Source organism: Haliotis rufescens, unplaced genomic scaffold (genome assembly GCF_023055435.1).
Source record: "Haliotis rufescens isolate VD_foot unplaced genomic scaffold, xgHalRufe1.0.p SCAF_31, whole genome shotgun sequence".
NCBI lineage: Eukaryota > Metazoa > Mollusca > Gastropoda > Lepetellida > Haliotidae > Haliotis > Haliotis rufescens.
The window spans coordinates 4,251,429-4,266,107 of record NW_025964013.1 but is presented as its reverse complement, the minus strand read 5'-3'; the positions used below and the strand labels follow the sequence as shown (position 1 = coordinate 4,266,107).

Here is a 14,679-nt window from a genome sequence, read left to right as displayed (position 1 = left end):
ATACACATAGTCTAACCAGGAGATACTGGTGGTGATGTTCCTGGTTTCAGGGTTTCTTCAAGACATGTTATACACATAGTCTAACCAGGAGATACTGGTGGTGATGTTCCTGGTTTCAGGGTTTCCTTCAAGACATGTTATACACATAGTCTAACCAGGAGAATCTAGTGGTGATGTTCCTGGTTTCAGGGTTTCCTTCCAGACATGTTATACACATAGTCTAACCAGGAGATACTGGTGGTGATGTTCCTGGTTTCAGGGTTTCCTTCCAGACATGTTATACACATAGTCTAACCAGGAGATACTGGTGGTGATGTTCCTGGTTTCAGGGTTTCCTTCAAGAAATGTTATACACATAGTCTAACCAGGAGATACTAGTGGTGATGTTCCTGGTTTCAGGGTTTCCTTCCACACATGTTATTTACATAGTCTAACCAGGAGATACTGGTGGTGATGTTCCTGGTTTCAGGGTTTCTTCCAGACATGTTATACACATAGTCTAACCAGGAGATACTGGTGGTGATGTTCCTGGTTTCAGGGTTTCCTTCAAGACATGTTATACACATAGTCTAACCAGGAGAATCTAGTGGTGATGTTCCTGGTTTCAGGGTTTCCTTCCACACATGTTATACACATAGTCTAACCAGGAGATACTGGTGGTGATGTTCCTGGTTTCAGGGTTTCCTTCCAGACATGTTATACACATAGTCTAACCAGGAGATATCAGTGGTGATGTTCCTGGTTTCAGGGTTTCCTTCCAGACATGTTATACACATAGTCTAACCAGGAGATACTAGTGGTGATGTTCCTGGTTTCAGGGTTTCCTTCAAGATATGTTATACACATAATCTAACCAGGAGATACTAGTGGTGATGTTCCTGGTTTCAGGGTTTCCTTCAAGACATGTTATACACATAGTCTAACCAGGAGATACTGGTGGTGATGTTCCTGGTTTCAGGGTTTCTTCCAGACATGTTATACACATAGTCTAACCAGGAGATACTGGTGGTGATGTTCCTGGTTTCAGGGTTTCCTTCAAGACATGTTATACACATAGTCTAACCAGGAGAATCTAGTGGTGATGTTCCTGGTTTCAGGGTTTCCTTCCAGACATGTTATACACATAGTCTAACCAGGAGATACTAGTGGTGATGTTCCTGGTTTCAGGGTTTCCTTCAAGATATGTTATACACATAATCTAACCAGGAGATACTAGTGGTGATGTTCCTGGTTTCAGGGTTTCCTTCAAGACATGTTATACACATAGTCTAACCAGGAGATACTGGTGGTGATGTTCCTGGTTTCAGGGTTTCTTCCAGACATGTTATACACATAGTCTAACCAGGAGATACTGGTGGTGATGTTCCTGGTTTCAGGGTTTCCTTGCAGACATGTTATACACATAGTCTAACCAGGAGAATCTAGTGGTGATGTTCCTGGTTTCAAGGTTCCTTCCAGACATGTAATACACATAGTCTAACCAGGAGATACCACTGGTGATGTTCCTGGTTTCAGGGTTTCCTTCCAGACATGTTATACACATAGTCTAACCAGGAGATACTGGTGGTGATGTTCCTGGTTTCAGGGTTTTCTTCCAGACATGTTATACACATAGTCTAAACAGGAGAATCTAGTGGTGATGTTCCTGGTTTCAGGGTTTTCTACCAGACATGTTATACACATAGTCTAACCAGGAGATACTGGTGGTGATGTTCCTGGTTTCAGGGTTCCTTCGAGACATGTTATACACATAGTCTAACCAGGAGAATCTAGTGGTGATGTTGCTGGTTTCAAGGTTCCTTCCAGACATGTTATACACATAGTCTAACCAGGTGATACTAGTGATGATGTTCCTGGTTTCAGGGTTTCCTTCCAGACATGTTATACACATAGTCTAACCAGGAGATACTGTTGGTGACGTTCCTGGTTTCAGGGTTTCTTCCAGACATGTTTTATACATAGTCTAACCAGGAGATATCAGTGGTGATGTTCCTGGTTTCAGGGTTTCCCTTCCAGACATGTTATACACATAGTCTAACCAGGAGAATCTAGTGGTGATGTTCCTGGTTTCAAGGTTCCTTCCAGACATGTAATACACATAGTCTAACCAGGAGATACCACTGGTGATGTTCCTGGTTTCAGGGTTTCCTTCCAGACATGTTATACACATAGTCTAACCAGGAGATAGTGGTGGTGATGTTCCTGGTTTCAGGGTTTTCTTCCAGACATGTTATACACATAGTCTAAACAGGAGAATCTAGTGGTGATGTTCCTGGTTTCAGGGTTTTCTACCAGACATGTTATACACATAGTCTAACCAGGAGATACTGGTGGTGATGTTCCTGGTTTCAGGGTTCCTTCGAGACATGTTATACACATAGTCTAACCAGGAGAATCTAGTGGTGATGTTCCTGGTTTCAAGGTTCCTTCCAGACATGTTATACACATAGTCTAACCAGGTGATACTAGTGATGATGTTCCTGGTTTCAGGGTTTCCTTCCACACATGTTATACACATAGTCTAACCAGGAGATACTGGTGGTGACGTTCCTGGTTTCAGGGTTTCTTCCAGACATGTTTTATACATAGTCTAACCAGGAGATATCAGTGGTGATGTTCCTGGTTTCAGGGTTTCCTTTCCAGACATGTTATACACATAGTCTAACCAGGAGATACTGGTGGTGATGTTCCTGGTTTCAGGGTTTCTTCCAGACATGTTATACACATAGTCTAACCAGGAGATACTAGTGGTGATGTTCCTGGTTTCAGGGTTTCTTCCAGACATGTTATACACATAGTCTTACCAGGAGATACAGCTTCTGGTTTAAGAGTTCTCCTTACGGGAATTAATTTAAAGTCGGTTCAAAAACGTACTTAGAAAATATTACAGTTTTGGTTTAAGTGTATGTTGCGTCTGCAGTCTGTACGTACGGCCAAGAGTAGGATTGATAAAGTATGTTCTTAAATGGACTGACAAAGGTAAATATTATCATGATGATAACAGTTATTATCACCACCTTGACCCATGGGGACCTGGAGGACGCTGAAATCAGACATTGACACAAATCGGTGAAAAGCAGTGACCTGGTTTCCGAGCACACTTTTAACAGTTGGTCATTTCGATCAAACGGAAGGGAATAAGTAAAACGGACACACATTGTTTGTAAGAGAATGTTTATTTTTGTAGGAGAAGCCGGTTTCACTGTGAGGGTGTTGATCCTGGGTGAGCTTCCCCCGTCATGTGCTGGAAACAGAATAGTGAGCGAGTGAGTGAGTTGGGTTTAACGCCGCTTTTAACAGTATTCCAGTTGTATGGGAGGAAAGACCCAAGTGATGCAGGTCTCAGACGTTTACCACTTCGGTGAAACCCACGATCACGGTATGGTGATGACAAACCTAGAAACATAATCGGGGTAAACCGGGATTCGAACCCACAATCATAGGTTTCTGGCGTGACCAAGGGACGCAACTCTGCACAACGAATCGCGGCGACGTAGACGACTGGGCCAACCGTGCCCCCGAAACAGAATAGGCTGTTAGACTGTAGCCGTTCGGCGTACACACTTGTGAGTTATTTAAGCTTTAACATTGCATCGGCATTGCTTCAGTCTCATTGAGGTACTGTACACTTGCAACCGACATCTACATCTGTTGTCCTCTGTATCCTCACTGGGTGTGGTCAGTGGTCTGTAAGCACCATGCCCGTGCTGTTGGCCTCACCACAGTCGTAAACAGCTACAAACTGCATCACTACTGGCTTGCCTCCGACAGCATGTTTCAGGTCGTGATATAACTGAAATACTGTTCACAGCTGTGTTAAACTCCACCCATTCACTCACACATACATGTTAGTTTGTTTCTTGTTTACATGTATCTGGCGGCGGTCTTACATAATCAAGTCAGGGCCAGACAATCCAGTGAGTGACAACATGAGCTCCGATCTACACAACTGGGATACGAAGACATGCATCCTGAAAGTCAACGAGTCTAACCTCTCGATCCCGATGGTCGCCTCTTACGACAAGCATGGGTTGATGAATATCAATTCTAACCCGGATCTTCACGGGGCCACACATACATGATTTCCACGTTCGACATGTTACTCGATGTTTTGGCATCAGAGAAAACACCACTTTTCCCCAATGTCCTACCTTTATAATACCCATAGTTTTATTGTAAATAAAACTTTTATTTAACAGTATTCCAGTTATTTCGCGGCGTGTCACAGTTTTATGGTAAATCACACGAAGCTATCCGGAGTTCTGTGTGTTTGGGACCTTTGTGATCTGGTGGTAGAGCGTCCGCCCGGAGAGCGGAAGGTCCGGGGTTCGATCCCCGGGCGCGTGATACCAAAAGACGTTAAAAGATGGTTCTTGTTGTTACCCTGTCTGACGCTAGGCATTAAGGGACTAAAACAAGGACTGGTCGGCTCGGAGTCAGGTATAGTGAGGTATTCATGTTAAACTTCGGCATGGTATCTCAGTGGGCTAGCACTATTAATCGGCATCAGTCCGGACTAGTACAAGCAGCCACACACACACACACACACACACGTGCATGCACGTCGCTATTTAAGTGCAATATTCTTGGACGCGACGTTAAACTTCATTTCACTTCACCTCACCTGTGTGTTTGGTATATTCATTGATGCGAAGCAGTTGTGGCTTCGTGAAGGACAGTGGTCACAGGAAGTGACGAACTCACCTCTTTCAGGTACTGGGTCAAAAGGTCCGCCTCGTGCTGGGGGATATCTGAGGACAAAGTACAGCGTAATAAATACTATACACATGGACATTTAAAACAGTTACACCAATTCATCGTATCAACGACGTGCTAAATTAACATTTTTTTCAAACGGTTACGAACATTAAATGACTCCGTTCAATCCGAATAAGCAAATAGTGCTCACTGTTTATGCTGGTTTAATCAGATGGAGCCTTGTTCCAGGGGAAGGGCGGTGTACTAGGGATCCCTGGTGTAATCAACCAAGCGTATCGGGTGTCTTCACCGTTACGTCTTACCCAGGCTGTTCCCGGGAGGGGTATTGACTAGGGACCCCTGATTTAATCAGAAGCCAATCGTGTCCGGCGTCTTCACCGTTACGTCTTACCCAGGCTGTACCCGGGTCGCCCCCCCGCCCCCCTACTCACGCTGCATCATCGTGGAGATCCTGCTCATGCCCACGGTGTGGATGTACTGGGTCAGCTGGCCCATCTCAGCCTCCGCCATCAGTTCCACCAGAAGCAGCTGTTCATAGTGAGGCATGTGTACGAATGTGTTGGAGTTGTGGACCCTCTTGAGGAGACTCAGCAGGTCCGCGCTCACCACGGCCAAACCAAACACAACCAGACAACAGGCTATCTTCATTGTGGTCTGAAAAAATGTCTTCAATGTTACTGATTTATTGAGTCTGGTTTAACACCATATCCAGCAATATCACGGCGGGGGACACCAGAAATGAGCTTAACAGATTGTAACCATGTTGGGAAGCGAACCCGGGCCTTCGGCGTGACGAGCGAACGATTTAACCACTAGGCTACCCACTAATGTAAGGATTATCTTGGGTTAAATATGATTGTAAACAAGGGTCAATTGCAGAGTAAGGGGTCATTCTGTGCTATGTCCTCCATTAACTCCATGTATTCATAGAACGGTAGTATGTTCTATGCCATGTCCTATTTAGTGTACGACACATTGTACCAGTGGGATACCGGGTTAGAATTTGTACTTAACAACCTTTGCTGGTCGTACGAGGCAACTCGGTTGGTCTGGCTCGATGTCTTGGTTGATGACGTGTCTTCGTACGCCGACGTCGTGAATAGTTACTCACAACATCAAACACTGCATTGTTTGGTCCAGACTCGAATGTTTACAGGTCTCCGTTATATGTTTGTTTGTTTGTGTGTGTTGTTTAACGTCGCACTCAGCACTTCCAGCTGAATGACGGCGGCCTGTTACTTATCGAGTCTGGACTAGACAATCCAGTGATTGATATCATGAGAATCGATCTACGCAATTGGGATAGTATGACATGGATCAACCAATTCAGCGAGCCTGACCACCCGATCCTGTTAGTCGCCTCTTACGACAAGCATGGGTTGCTGAAGACCTACATGTATTCTAGCCCGGATCTTCGCGGGTCTCTCCGTCATATCGATAGACTATTGAAATGTTGCTGCGTGTGGCGTTAGACATACACGAAAAACACATACTACACTGTGTACAAACCAATATTTATGAAATTAAAGTGTACAAATGACTTTCACCGAAACCTACAATAGATAATGTTATAGTCGATATTTGGTATTTTGTTGGACATTCAAAGTTAAAAATGTTGTTTTCAGATCAGTATTATAATATTAATTATGGCAATGACAAAATTCGAGTACAAATTTCACTGGATAATCATACTCCTAAACAAACGCAAAACGCAAAACGCACTACTTGCACCTTAACATCTGCCAGATCAAATTGAAACGGATATGTACTCTGCAAAAGAAGAAACGCAAAAGTAGTAAAATCGTAAACATTTGGCAGACAAATTAACATAAAAAATGAATTGATCATTTCTGCATGGATTGGGCCTTATTTGTGCAGAAAGAATGAGGAACTGTAGAAATTTAGTGAAAAGATGGAAAAATCGCAAAAACCTAACCACGTGAGAGCCTGGAGCCGAAACACACCAACATGACTTGCACGTGCAACATCACTTGTTGGGCTTTACAAACGTTGGGTTTTCATTTGCTTGACATCGCAAGTGAACAGCGAAAACATGCCACGACTGACTGAAGCCGAGTGCAACAATGCCGCCGGCCGACTTCAAACAATGGAATCACTTCAGCTGTAGCCAATTTATTATAAACTGACGTCCAAAAGAAACTTTACCAAAGTTTGAAGCACTCTTGTTTAATAACAACAAATCATACATGCATGAAGTAAAGTGTATTGAGAAGATCAATATATCAACATAATCAACACTGAAAATGACAATCATACCGCGACCGAGAATGACGTCAGAGCCCCCCAAAGGTGGGTGTGGTACAAAACTCGAGCTTTCAGAATCATGGACAATAGCGAAGTAAATAAACAATCGCTCACGTTCAATAACAAGTCATTAGTAGCGTTTGTGACCACCAAATGCCTCAATACACGCAAAAATTCTTCGACGCACAGAAAAAGTCAGTCATCTGATGAGGTCACGTGGGATTTGACGCCATTCTACTTGGAGGGCCAAGATCAGTTCTTGCCGGTTGGCTGGAGAGTGTGGTCGTTGTCGAACACGACGATCCATCAAGTCCCAGAGGTGTTTCTATGGGGGACATGTCGGGTGAGCGTGCAGGCCACGGCAGGACGTTGATGTTGTTGGCTGCGAGGAAGTTAGTGACAATTCTCGCTGTATGGGCTCTAGCGTTGTCATAGTGATAAATGACACCACGTGGCTGCTGTTGGAGAAATGGTAGGACATCTCGACGAAGAATGTTATCCATGTAACGCTGAGCTGTCAAGTTTCCGTCAACGATGACCAGCGGTGTCCTCTCCTGTCCACAGATCCCTCCCCACACCATTAACTCCCTCCACCATATGGTACGACCTCCTGCACGCAACACGCCGCCGTTCGTTCACCCCTTCGGCGGTAAACACGTTGTCTTCCATCAGCCCTAAACATACAGAATCGACTTTCGTCAGTGAAGACAACCCTCTGCCAGTCACGTCGTTGCCAACGTCGTACAGTCCGGGCCCATGTCCTCTGTATGGTCTAAAAGCCCTGATTCCATGAACCCTGAGTCCCCTGGCCACTGTCTGTCGACTAACCCTGTGACCTAAGGCATTTGTCGCCGATGACGTCACTGTCAGGAAGCGATTTCGGAGGTGCAAGGTACGCAAGTACCGGTCATCATGGGGCGTGGTCACCCTGGGTCTGCCTCTTCTTGGCCTGTCAGCGGTCTGCCTTGTCTGTCTGTAACGTTGTATCAAGTTGGTGACGGCAACACGGGAGCAACCGAAGGTTCGTGCAATATGGGCGTGGGTGGCTCCCATCTGTACCATACCCAAGGCTCGTTCACGTTGTACGACTGTGAGTCGTGGCATTTCTTTTGTGTTTTTTTTATCACTGTGGATGTCTGACTTGCCGTTGCAATGTAACAGACGAATAACATTTTCTGCATACACTATTGTTTTATTTAGGTTATGTGTTTTAGATAGACTTCATCAAAAAAAAAAAATACTTTGTCTGAAATTTATATTTTCAGTTGGTAAAGTTTCTTTTGGACGTCAGTTTATGATAACCCTTGAAAGTCACGATATAACTGAAATATTGCCGATGTGACTTTAAATTTGAACTCACTCACCCACTCAGCTGTAGCCAGGTTATTCCACGTAGCACCAAGCACCATTACAAGGCTGTGGAACCGTTATCAGACACACAGGACAACACGTGGCCAGATTCCGGTCGCCCACGTATCACAACTGGAGCACAGGACAGATTCATACGGCGACGCCACTTACGTGAAAGAATCACCACAGCCACCTCTACAACAACGGCAATACCAGGATTGCGTAGGATATAAGCCCAGACAATGACGTGTGCCAATTTTGAACAATCGATTATCATCTGTTTATATTATGTATATGATATATGACATATACATCTAAAAAACACCTTTGCGTTTCTTTTTTGTAGAGTATATTTGTATATATATGAATTTTGTAGACTGATTTTAAAGGAGATTTACAGTGAACTATAAATATGGGATTAAATCATTCATTACGCATATTAAAACAAGTATCTGGATGGAAAATCTTCAAAAGGCAATATTTGTGACAAAAAACGTTAAACCCTACTCGTATTCCGGAAACTACCGAGAGTTAATGAGCAGATATGTCATCACGGGACGTGTCGACATAGTGGAAAGGGGTCATGGGTGGCCCAGTCGTCTAAGGCGCCGCGATTCGCTCTGCACAGTTGCGTCCCTTGGGCACGCCAGAAACCTATGATTGTTGGTTCGAATTCCGGTTCGCCCCGATTATGTTTCTAGGTTTGTCAGCACCTTACCCGTGCTCGTGGGTTTCACCGAAGTGGTATACGTCTGAGACCTGATCACTTTGGGCTTTCCTCCCACATTAAGCTGACACGCCGCGATATAAATGGAATAATGTTAAAAGCGGCGTTAAACACAACTCACTCACTTATAGTGGGGAGTTGACTTACAGACGATCACTGTTTCTGTACATTTTGCTAGAGTACTGCGTTCGCCATGGCTTCACCTGACAATGTCATCGGTCATTGAATTTTCGCTCAGTGACCTTACGTATCTATATGAGCCAGTGTTTGGTCAAAATAGTCTTGACAGCAGCGAGGAAGATCTACCGAGTGAAGACGATCAGTGTGATGAAAACGAGGAAAGACTATGGTACACGATCTGTTGTTGAACGCTATCCTGACATTTCTAAATTCAAATTGGTGTTTATCAGTAAAGCATAATTCGTGAGACAGCTATTCTTATGTAAAATGTGCCAGTGGTAGACTGACGCTTAGCATTGTCAACACATTGTTAGTTCTGTTGTCTTTATGCGTAACAATTAGCACAGGCTATTTAAGCTAAATTTGTTTTCTATACAAATGAACGTTTTGTATTAAAATAATCTTGTCTCGTGGTGATTGGTCCAGTTAATACTGCCGTGTAAACAGTAATTATAATATGTACTTCACTGATCAAGAGAGGGATCTTGGTGGCAGGCATTTAGCTTACTACTTGCACAGTGACTCCTGTTCTCATAAACATCAATCATTATAACATCGACTATCATATATTAGAGAGACACAAACAAAGAATGAACTAAATTTATTTTCGTAACCAAGTTCGTTTAGTTTGTGAGGATCAATCCTGTAGAGAGATGCCTCAAAATGCAAGATACACAAAACGGTATGTCAAGTCGGTTTCCTTTTTCCTCCTCGCCGACATCGCTTTATCCAAACTTTCCTCCTCCCGAATCGGCCCTTTCGCTTGGAAATTTCAAGAATTAACACTTGGTGCTTGTGTTTGATGAACTAGTAGACCCCATGTCCACATAATACCCAGTTTTGCTCTTCAAAACGACGAGAATAATGGAAAATCACTTCACTGTCAAGGCGATTATTGCGCTGTAAACGAAACAAAATGGCGGACGTCTCTCCACTGTGACGTCACACCTACAGCTCGGCTTCCAGCTGGGATTTCAATATGCATACGCACTGGTTGTGGGGTCAGGAAAGTTGTTTGTTGCTTTTTAGAAAACAATGAAGTCACATATGACTCTTCTTTTGGTATAACTATGTACTTTATAAGACTTTTTAACCTTTTTTAAAAAGCTTTTTTTTCGGGCGAGAACCTGGTTAATTATGATGTGAGGTTTTACGTGTAACACATTGTTAGGTTTTTTAATAAATAATTAGTCGTCTGTGGTATTTTATGTACTATTCGTAACTTAACATAACATAACCTACCTTCAGACTTGAGAACAGAAGTGTGACAGATGGACACGGTCAATCCTGGTATTATCTGTACAAGATAAGATAAGGAATAAATACCGAATGTACTTATGATTGCTGAATATAAAGTAGGTCACTGGGAACGTGGTTAAAGCTCCCTTCATATAGTTTTTCACCTCTACATTGTCTTTTATGCCCGATGGTATCTGCTTCGTCGGATAATAGAGACTGGTTATTATATGGTGTTTGTGTTTTATACTTATATCAATATTAACTTAATAACATAATCACACTGTATGTCAATGTACGTTGGATCATATGATAAGAGCTCGGAGTAACCGTGATCCTGTCTTAGGGGCACACAGCTCATAAGTGAATTTATTATCCTGAGGAATTAAACTGTAGCGGTGTTATTTAACTGAGCTGAATGCGGACTCGATGAACTTTCCAAAGATTTGCATTTGTGTTTAGTTAGTTTCCACACTGTGCGTGCGTGTTTGTGTGTGTGTGTGTGTGCATTTGTGTGTGTGTTCGTGCGTGTGTGTAGAGTATGCGTGCATGTGTATGTTCGCGCGTATGTGTTTGTGCGCGCGTGTGTGTGCGTGTGTGTTCGGGCGTGTGCTTGTCGGTGTGTACCTCTGTGTGTATGCGTGTGTGCGTATGTGTGTGAGGGTGTGTGCGTGTGTGCGTGTGTGCGTGTATGTGCTTGCCTGTTTGTGATTGCGCATATGTGTGTGCATATGTGTGTGGGAGTTTCTGTGAGTGTATTTGTGTGTGCTTGTGTGCGTGTATGTGAGTGACTAGGTGTGTCTGTGTATGAGTGTGCCTGTGTATGTGCGTGTGAGTGACTAGGTGTGTCTGTGTATGTGCGTGTGAGTGAGTGTCTATGTGTGCGTGTATGTGAGTGACTAGGAGGGTCTGTAAGTGAGTGTGCCTGTGTGCGTGAATGTGAGTGAGTGTCTTTGTGTGCGTGTGAGTGACTAGGTGTGCGTGTGAGTGAGTGTCTATGTGTGCGTGTGAGTGACTAGGTGTGTCTGTGAGTGAGTGTGCCTGTGTATGTGCGTGTGAGTGAGTGTCTATGTGTGCGTGTATGTGAGTGTCTATGTGTGCGTGTATGTGAGTGACTAGGTGTGTCTGTGAGTGAGTGTGCCTGTGTATGTGCGTGTGAGTGAGTGTCTATGTGTGCGTGTGAGTGAGTGTCTATGTGTGCGTGTATGTGAGTGACTAGGTGTGTCTGTGAGTGAGTGTGCCTGTGTATGTGCGTGTGAGTGAGTGTCTATGTGTGCGTGTATGTGAGTGACTAGGTGTGTCTGTGAGTGAGTGTGCCTGTGTATGTGCGTGTGAGTGAGTGACTAGGTGTGCCTGTGTATGTGAGTGACTAGGTGTGCCTGTGTATGTGCGTGTGAGTGAGTGTCTATGTATGTGCGTATGTGCTTTCATCCAGGATTTGAGCGCGTCATACGACTCTTGCTCAGAAGTTGTTTGGTCAAGGTTACAACATTTAACGCCTCAGTAAAACTTTCAAACCGTTTTAATGTAGAAGTGTGGAGGACATTTCCAAATTTAATGCATCATTGACAAAAATATGTCCGATGCAATTCTTTAGTATAACTTATGTACCATATGTTCCCGTGTTGTTTTTAGGTGAACAATTGACCTGCCTTTGCATGTGTTTGTGGCCGGCGACACCGGTGGGGCAGGATACCCTCACCTTTTCACGAAACCCTAGTAGCATCACTATGTGATCGTGTGATTCATAAACAGATGCTAATGATATAGTCGGGATCGTACAACGGACTCTGCTTTCTGTGGAAATAGTTTAGTCGTTATTATTCAGTGTGCGTATCTCAGTTAATACATCTTGATGGTGTAAGTCTGAAATAGGTAGACAGGTTGTCAGACAGATGTACACAGACAGGTGTACAAAGTCAGTCGGAGTCAGAATAGTCGACTCTGCTTCAGCACAGACTACTGATGAATATGGAAATAGTTTTGTCGCTATTATTTCAGTGTAGTTATCGCATCTTGACGGTGTAAGTCAACTGTCATAACTTTCATTGCCATTGACAGACCGATCAATATAACATGGGAGGCATGCACTTAGACACACAGAAATGTTCATAGCAGGTTGATGAGTAGCCATACAGACATGCATTGGCCACCCGGGTGGTCAGGCAGTCAGATTCACACAGAACATCACCTGATGGTCTGGTTTGTTGACAGGCCGCTGTCGCATGGCAGTAGGACTGCCGTACGGTGTCAGGCACATAGTTTTTATACACATTTTGTGAGTGGGGGCTTCCGATAGTGCCGGACATGGACTATGAACACGGGACACGAACACCTGGTGTCATCACTGATTTTCAGTCATCCAGTCATATATGTTTCACCGCTATTTCACCGTTTACGACCAATTGAATCTGTGTCTTCGGATGTTATGTATTGAAATTATATATATGTTCATGATTTGAGTAGAATGTCGTTTTCGATTCGGACCGCATCACCTTTTGATATTCGACATTTCATTATGAGCCTGGTGTTCGAATTTCAGTGCTAAACAGTCAAATCAATATTATAGAAACAAGATATTTCATTACAGATTATTATTCCCCAATGTTTATATTTTGCCCTTGGGATATATTGCTCGGATCTCAATCGGAAAGGTAATCTGAGCAAATCGAACACAAATAGTTGTCATATAATGATGATTGAACTGGTCAGCGCACAGACCTGTAGCTAGTATTGCTGCAATATATACAATAAAACATCATGATCACTTTGAACGTGACTAATTACGCGTGGTACTTACTAGCTTAAGCCATCCCACTACATTCCCTGGGGCATACAAATCCCATACATAGTGATAGTTATTGATGGGAGTCTCGTATTGCAATTTTATTGCAATGATGATTCATGGATTACGATACGTACCACAATAAAGTGCATGTGTTCTTTCATCTGTAATTTGTTATGAACCTGAATAAAAATGGACATAAATATTGGACTTTCCCCGCACATGTCTGACAACTTCCTCACGAGGTCACACGGCATGTGTCATAGACATATTATCTGCAGATGGTCGCGAATATAGAAAAATATGCATGATTTTGATATAGCGACAAACGCAGTGTTTTCCAAACGTATAGTGATACATATTATTTATGTTATACATGTATTTAGCATTTTAAGTCGTGGTATACACTTATACCGGTAACACCGCTCTCCTCTGCAATTTATATATACGGGTTCAGACAAAAGTCCTGTTTGAACAGACACAAACTACTTCATGAAATATCATGGCAGCCAGATCGAATTGACACTGGGCAACCTTTAATCTCGGTGATTGATTAGAAAGTGTTTTGAAGCAGGTCAGAACCTGGATAACCAGGAAGTGAGATAAGCATTCCGAATGTATAAGTATGACCGTAGGTGGTCCTCAAGACGTAGCACAACATGTAAGTTGCACAGCCATACGCAGCCATACACAGCCATACACAGCAATACACAGCCACACACAGCCATACACAGCCATACACAGCCATACAAGCCATACACAGCAACACACAGCCACACACAGCCATACACAGCCATACAAAGCCACAAACAGCCATACACAGCCCTACACAGCCATACAAGCCATACACAGCCATACACAGCCATACAAGCCATACACAGCAACACACAGCCATACACAGCCACACACAGCCATACAAGCCATACACAGCCATACACAGCCATACACACCCACACACAGCCAAACAGCCACACACAGCCATACACAGCCATACACAGCCATACACAGCCACAAACAGCCATACACAGCCATACACAGCCATACACAGCCATACACAGCCATACACAGCCACACACAGCCACACAGCGATACACAGCCACACAGCCACATACAGCCACATACAGCCATACACAGCCACACACAGCCATACACAGCCACACACAGCCATACACAGCCATACACAGCCATACACAGCCACACACAGCCACACACAGCCACACACAGCCATACACAGCCATACACAGTCACACACAGCCATACAAGCCATACACAGTCACACACAGCCACACACAGCCATACACAACCATACACAGCCACACACAGCCACATACAGCCATACACAGCCATACACAGCCATACACAGCCACACACAGCCATACACAGCCATACACAGCCATACACAGCCACACACAGCCAC

General features: G+C 43.8%; 1 protein-coding gene across 2 annotated transcripts; it reads right to left on the bottom strand.

The window, feature by feature from the left end:
* Positions 1 to 3,157: 3,157 nt before the first annotated feature.
* LOC124123731 lies at positions 3,158 to 10,544 on the bottom strand. Of its 2 annotated transcripts, none has more exons than XM_046486918.2 (4): positions 10,484 to 10,544; positions 5,151 to 5,373; positions 4,705 to 4,751; positions 3,158 to 3,244 (listed from the first exon to the last, which is right to left on the bottom strand). In XM_046486918.2, the coding sequence occupies exons 2-4, from the start codon at positions 5,365 to 5,367 to the stop codon at positions 3,200 to 3,202; spliced, it is 309 nt and encodes a 102-aa protein (XP_046342874.2). In that variant the 5' UTR covers positions 5,368 to 5,373; positions 10,484 to 10,544; the 3' UTR covers positions 3,158 to 3,199. The 2 variants fall into 2 exon arrangements, with proteins under 2 accessions (XP_046342874.2, XP_046342873.2); XM_046486917.2 differs by lacking the exon at positions 10,484 to 10,544 and adding an exon at positions 8,349 to 8,456.
* Between the last annotated feature and the right edge of the window lie 4,135 nt (positions 10,545 to 14,679).

What these genes read in the sequence shown, in the direction of transcription:
- LOC124123731 (XM_046486917.2), bottom strand. Translation starts at nt 8,393, where the DNA reads ATGGTGCTTGGTGCTACGTGGAATAACCTGGCTACAGCTGAGTGG. An exon ending in ACCTGGCTACAGCTGAGTGG is followed by an intron (nt 5,374 to 8,348) that starts GTGAGTGAGTTC and finishes ACATTTTTTCAG; the next exon opens with ACCACAATGAAGATAGCCTG. An exon ending in TGACCCAGTACCTGAAAGAG is followed by an intron (nt 3,245 to 4,704) that starts GTGAGTTCGTCA and finishes TTCTGTTTCCAG; the next exon opens with CACATGACGGGGGAAGCTCA.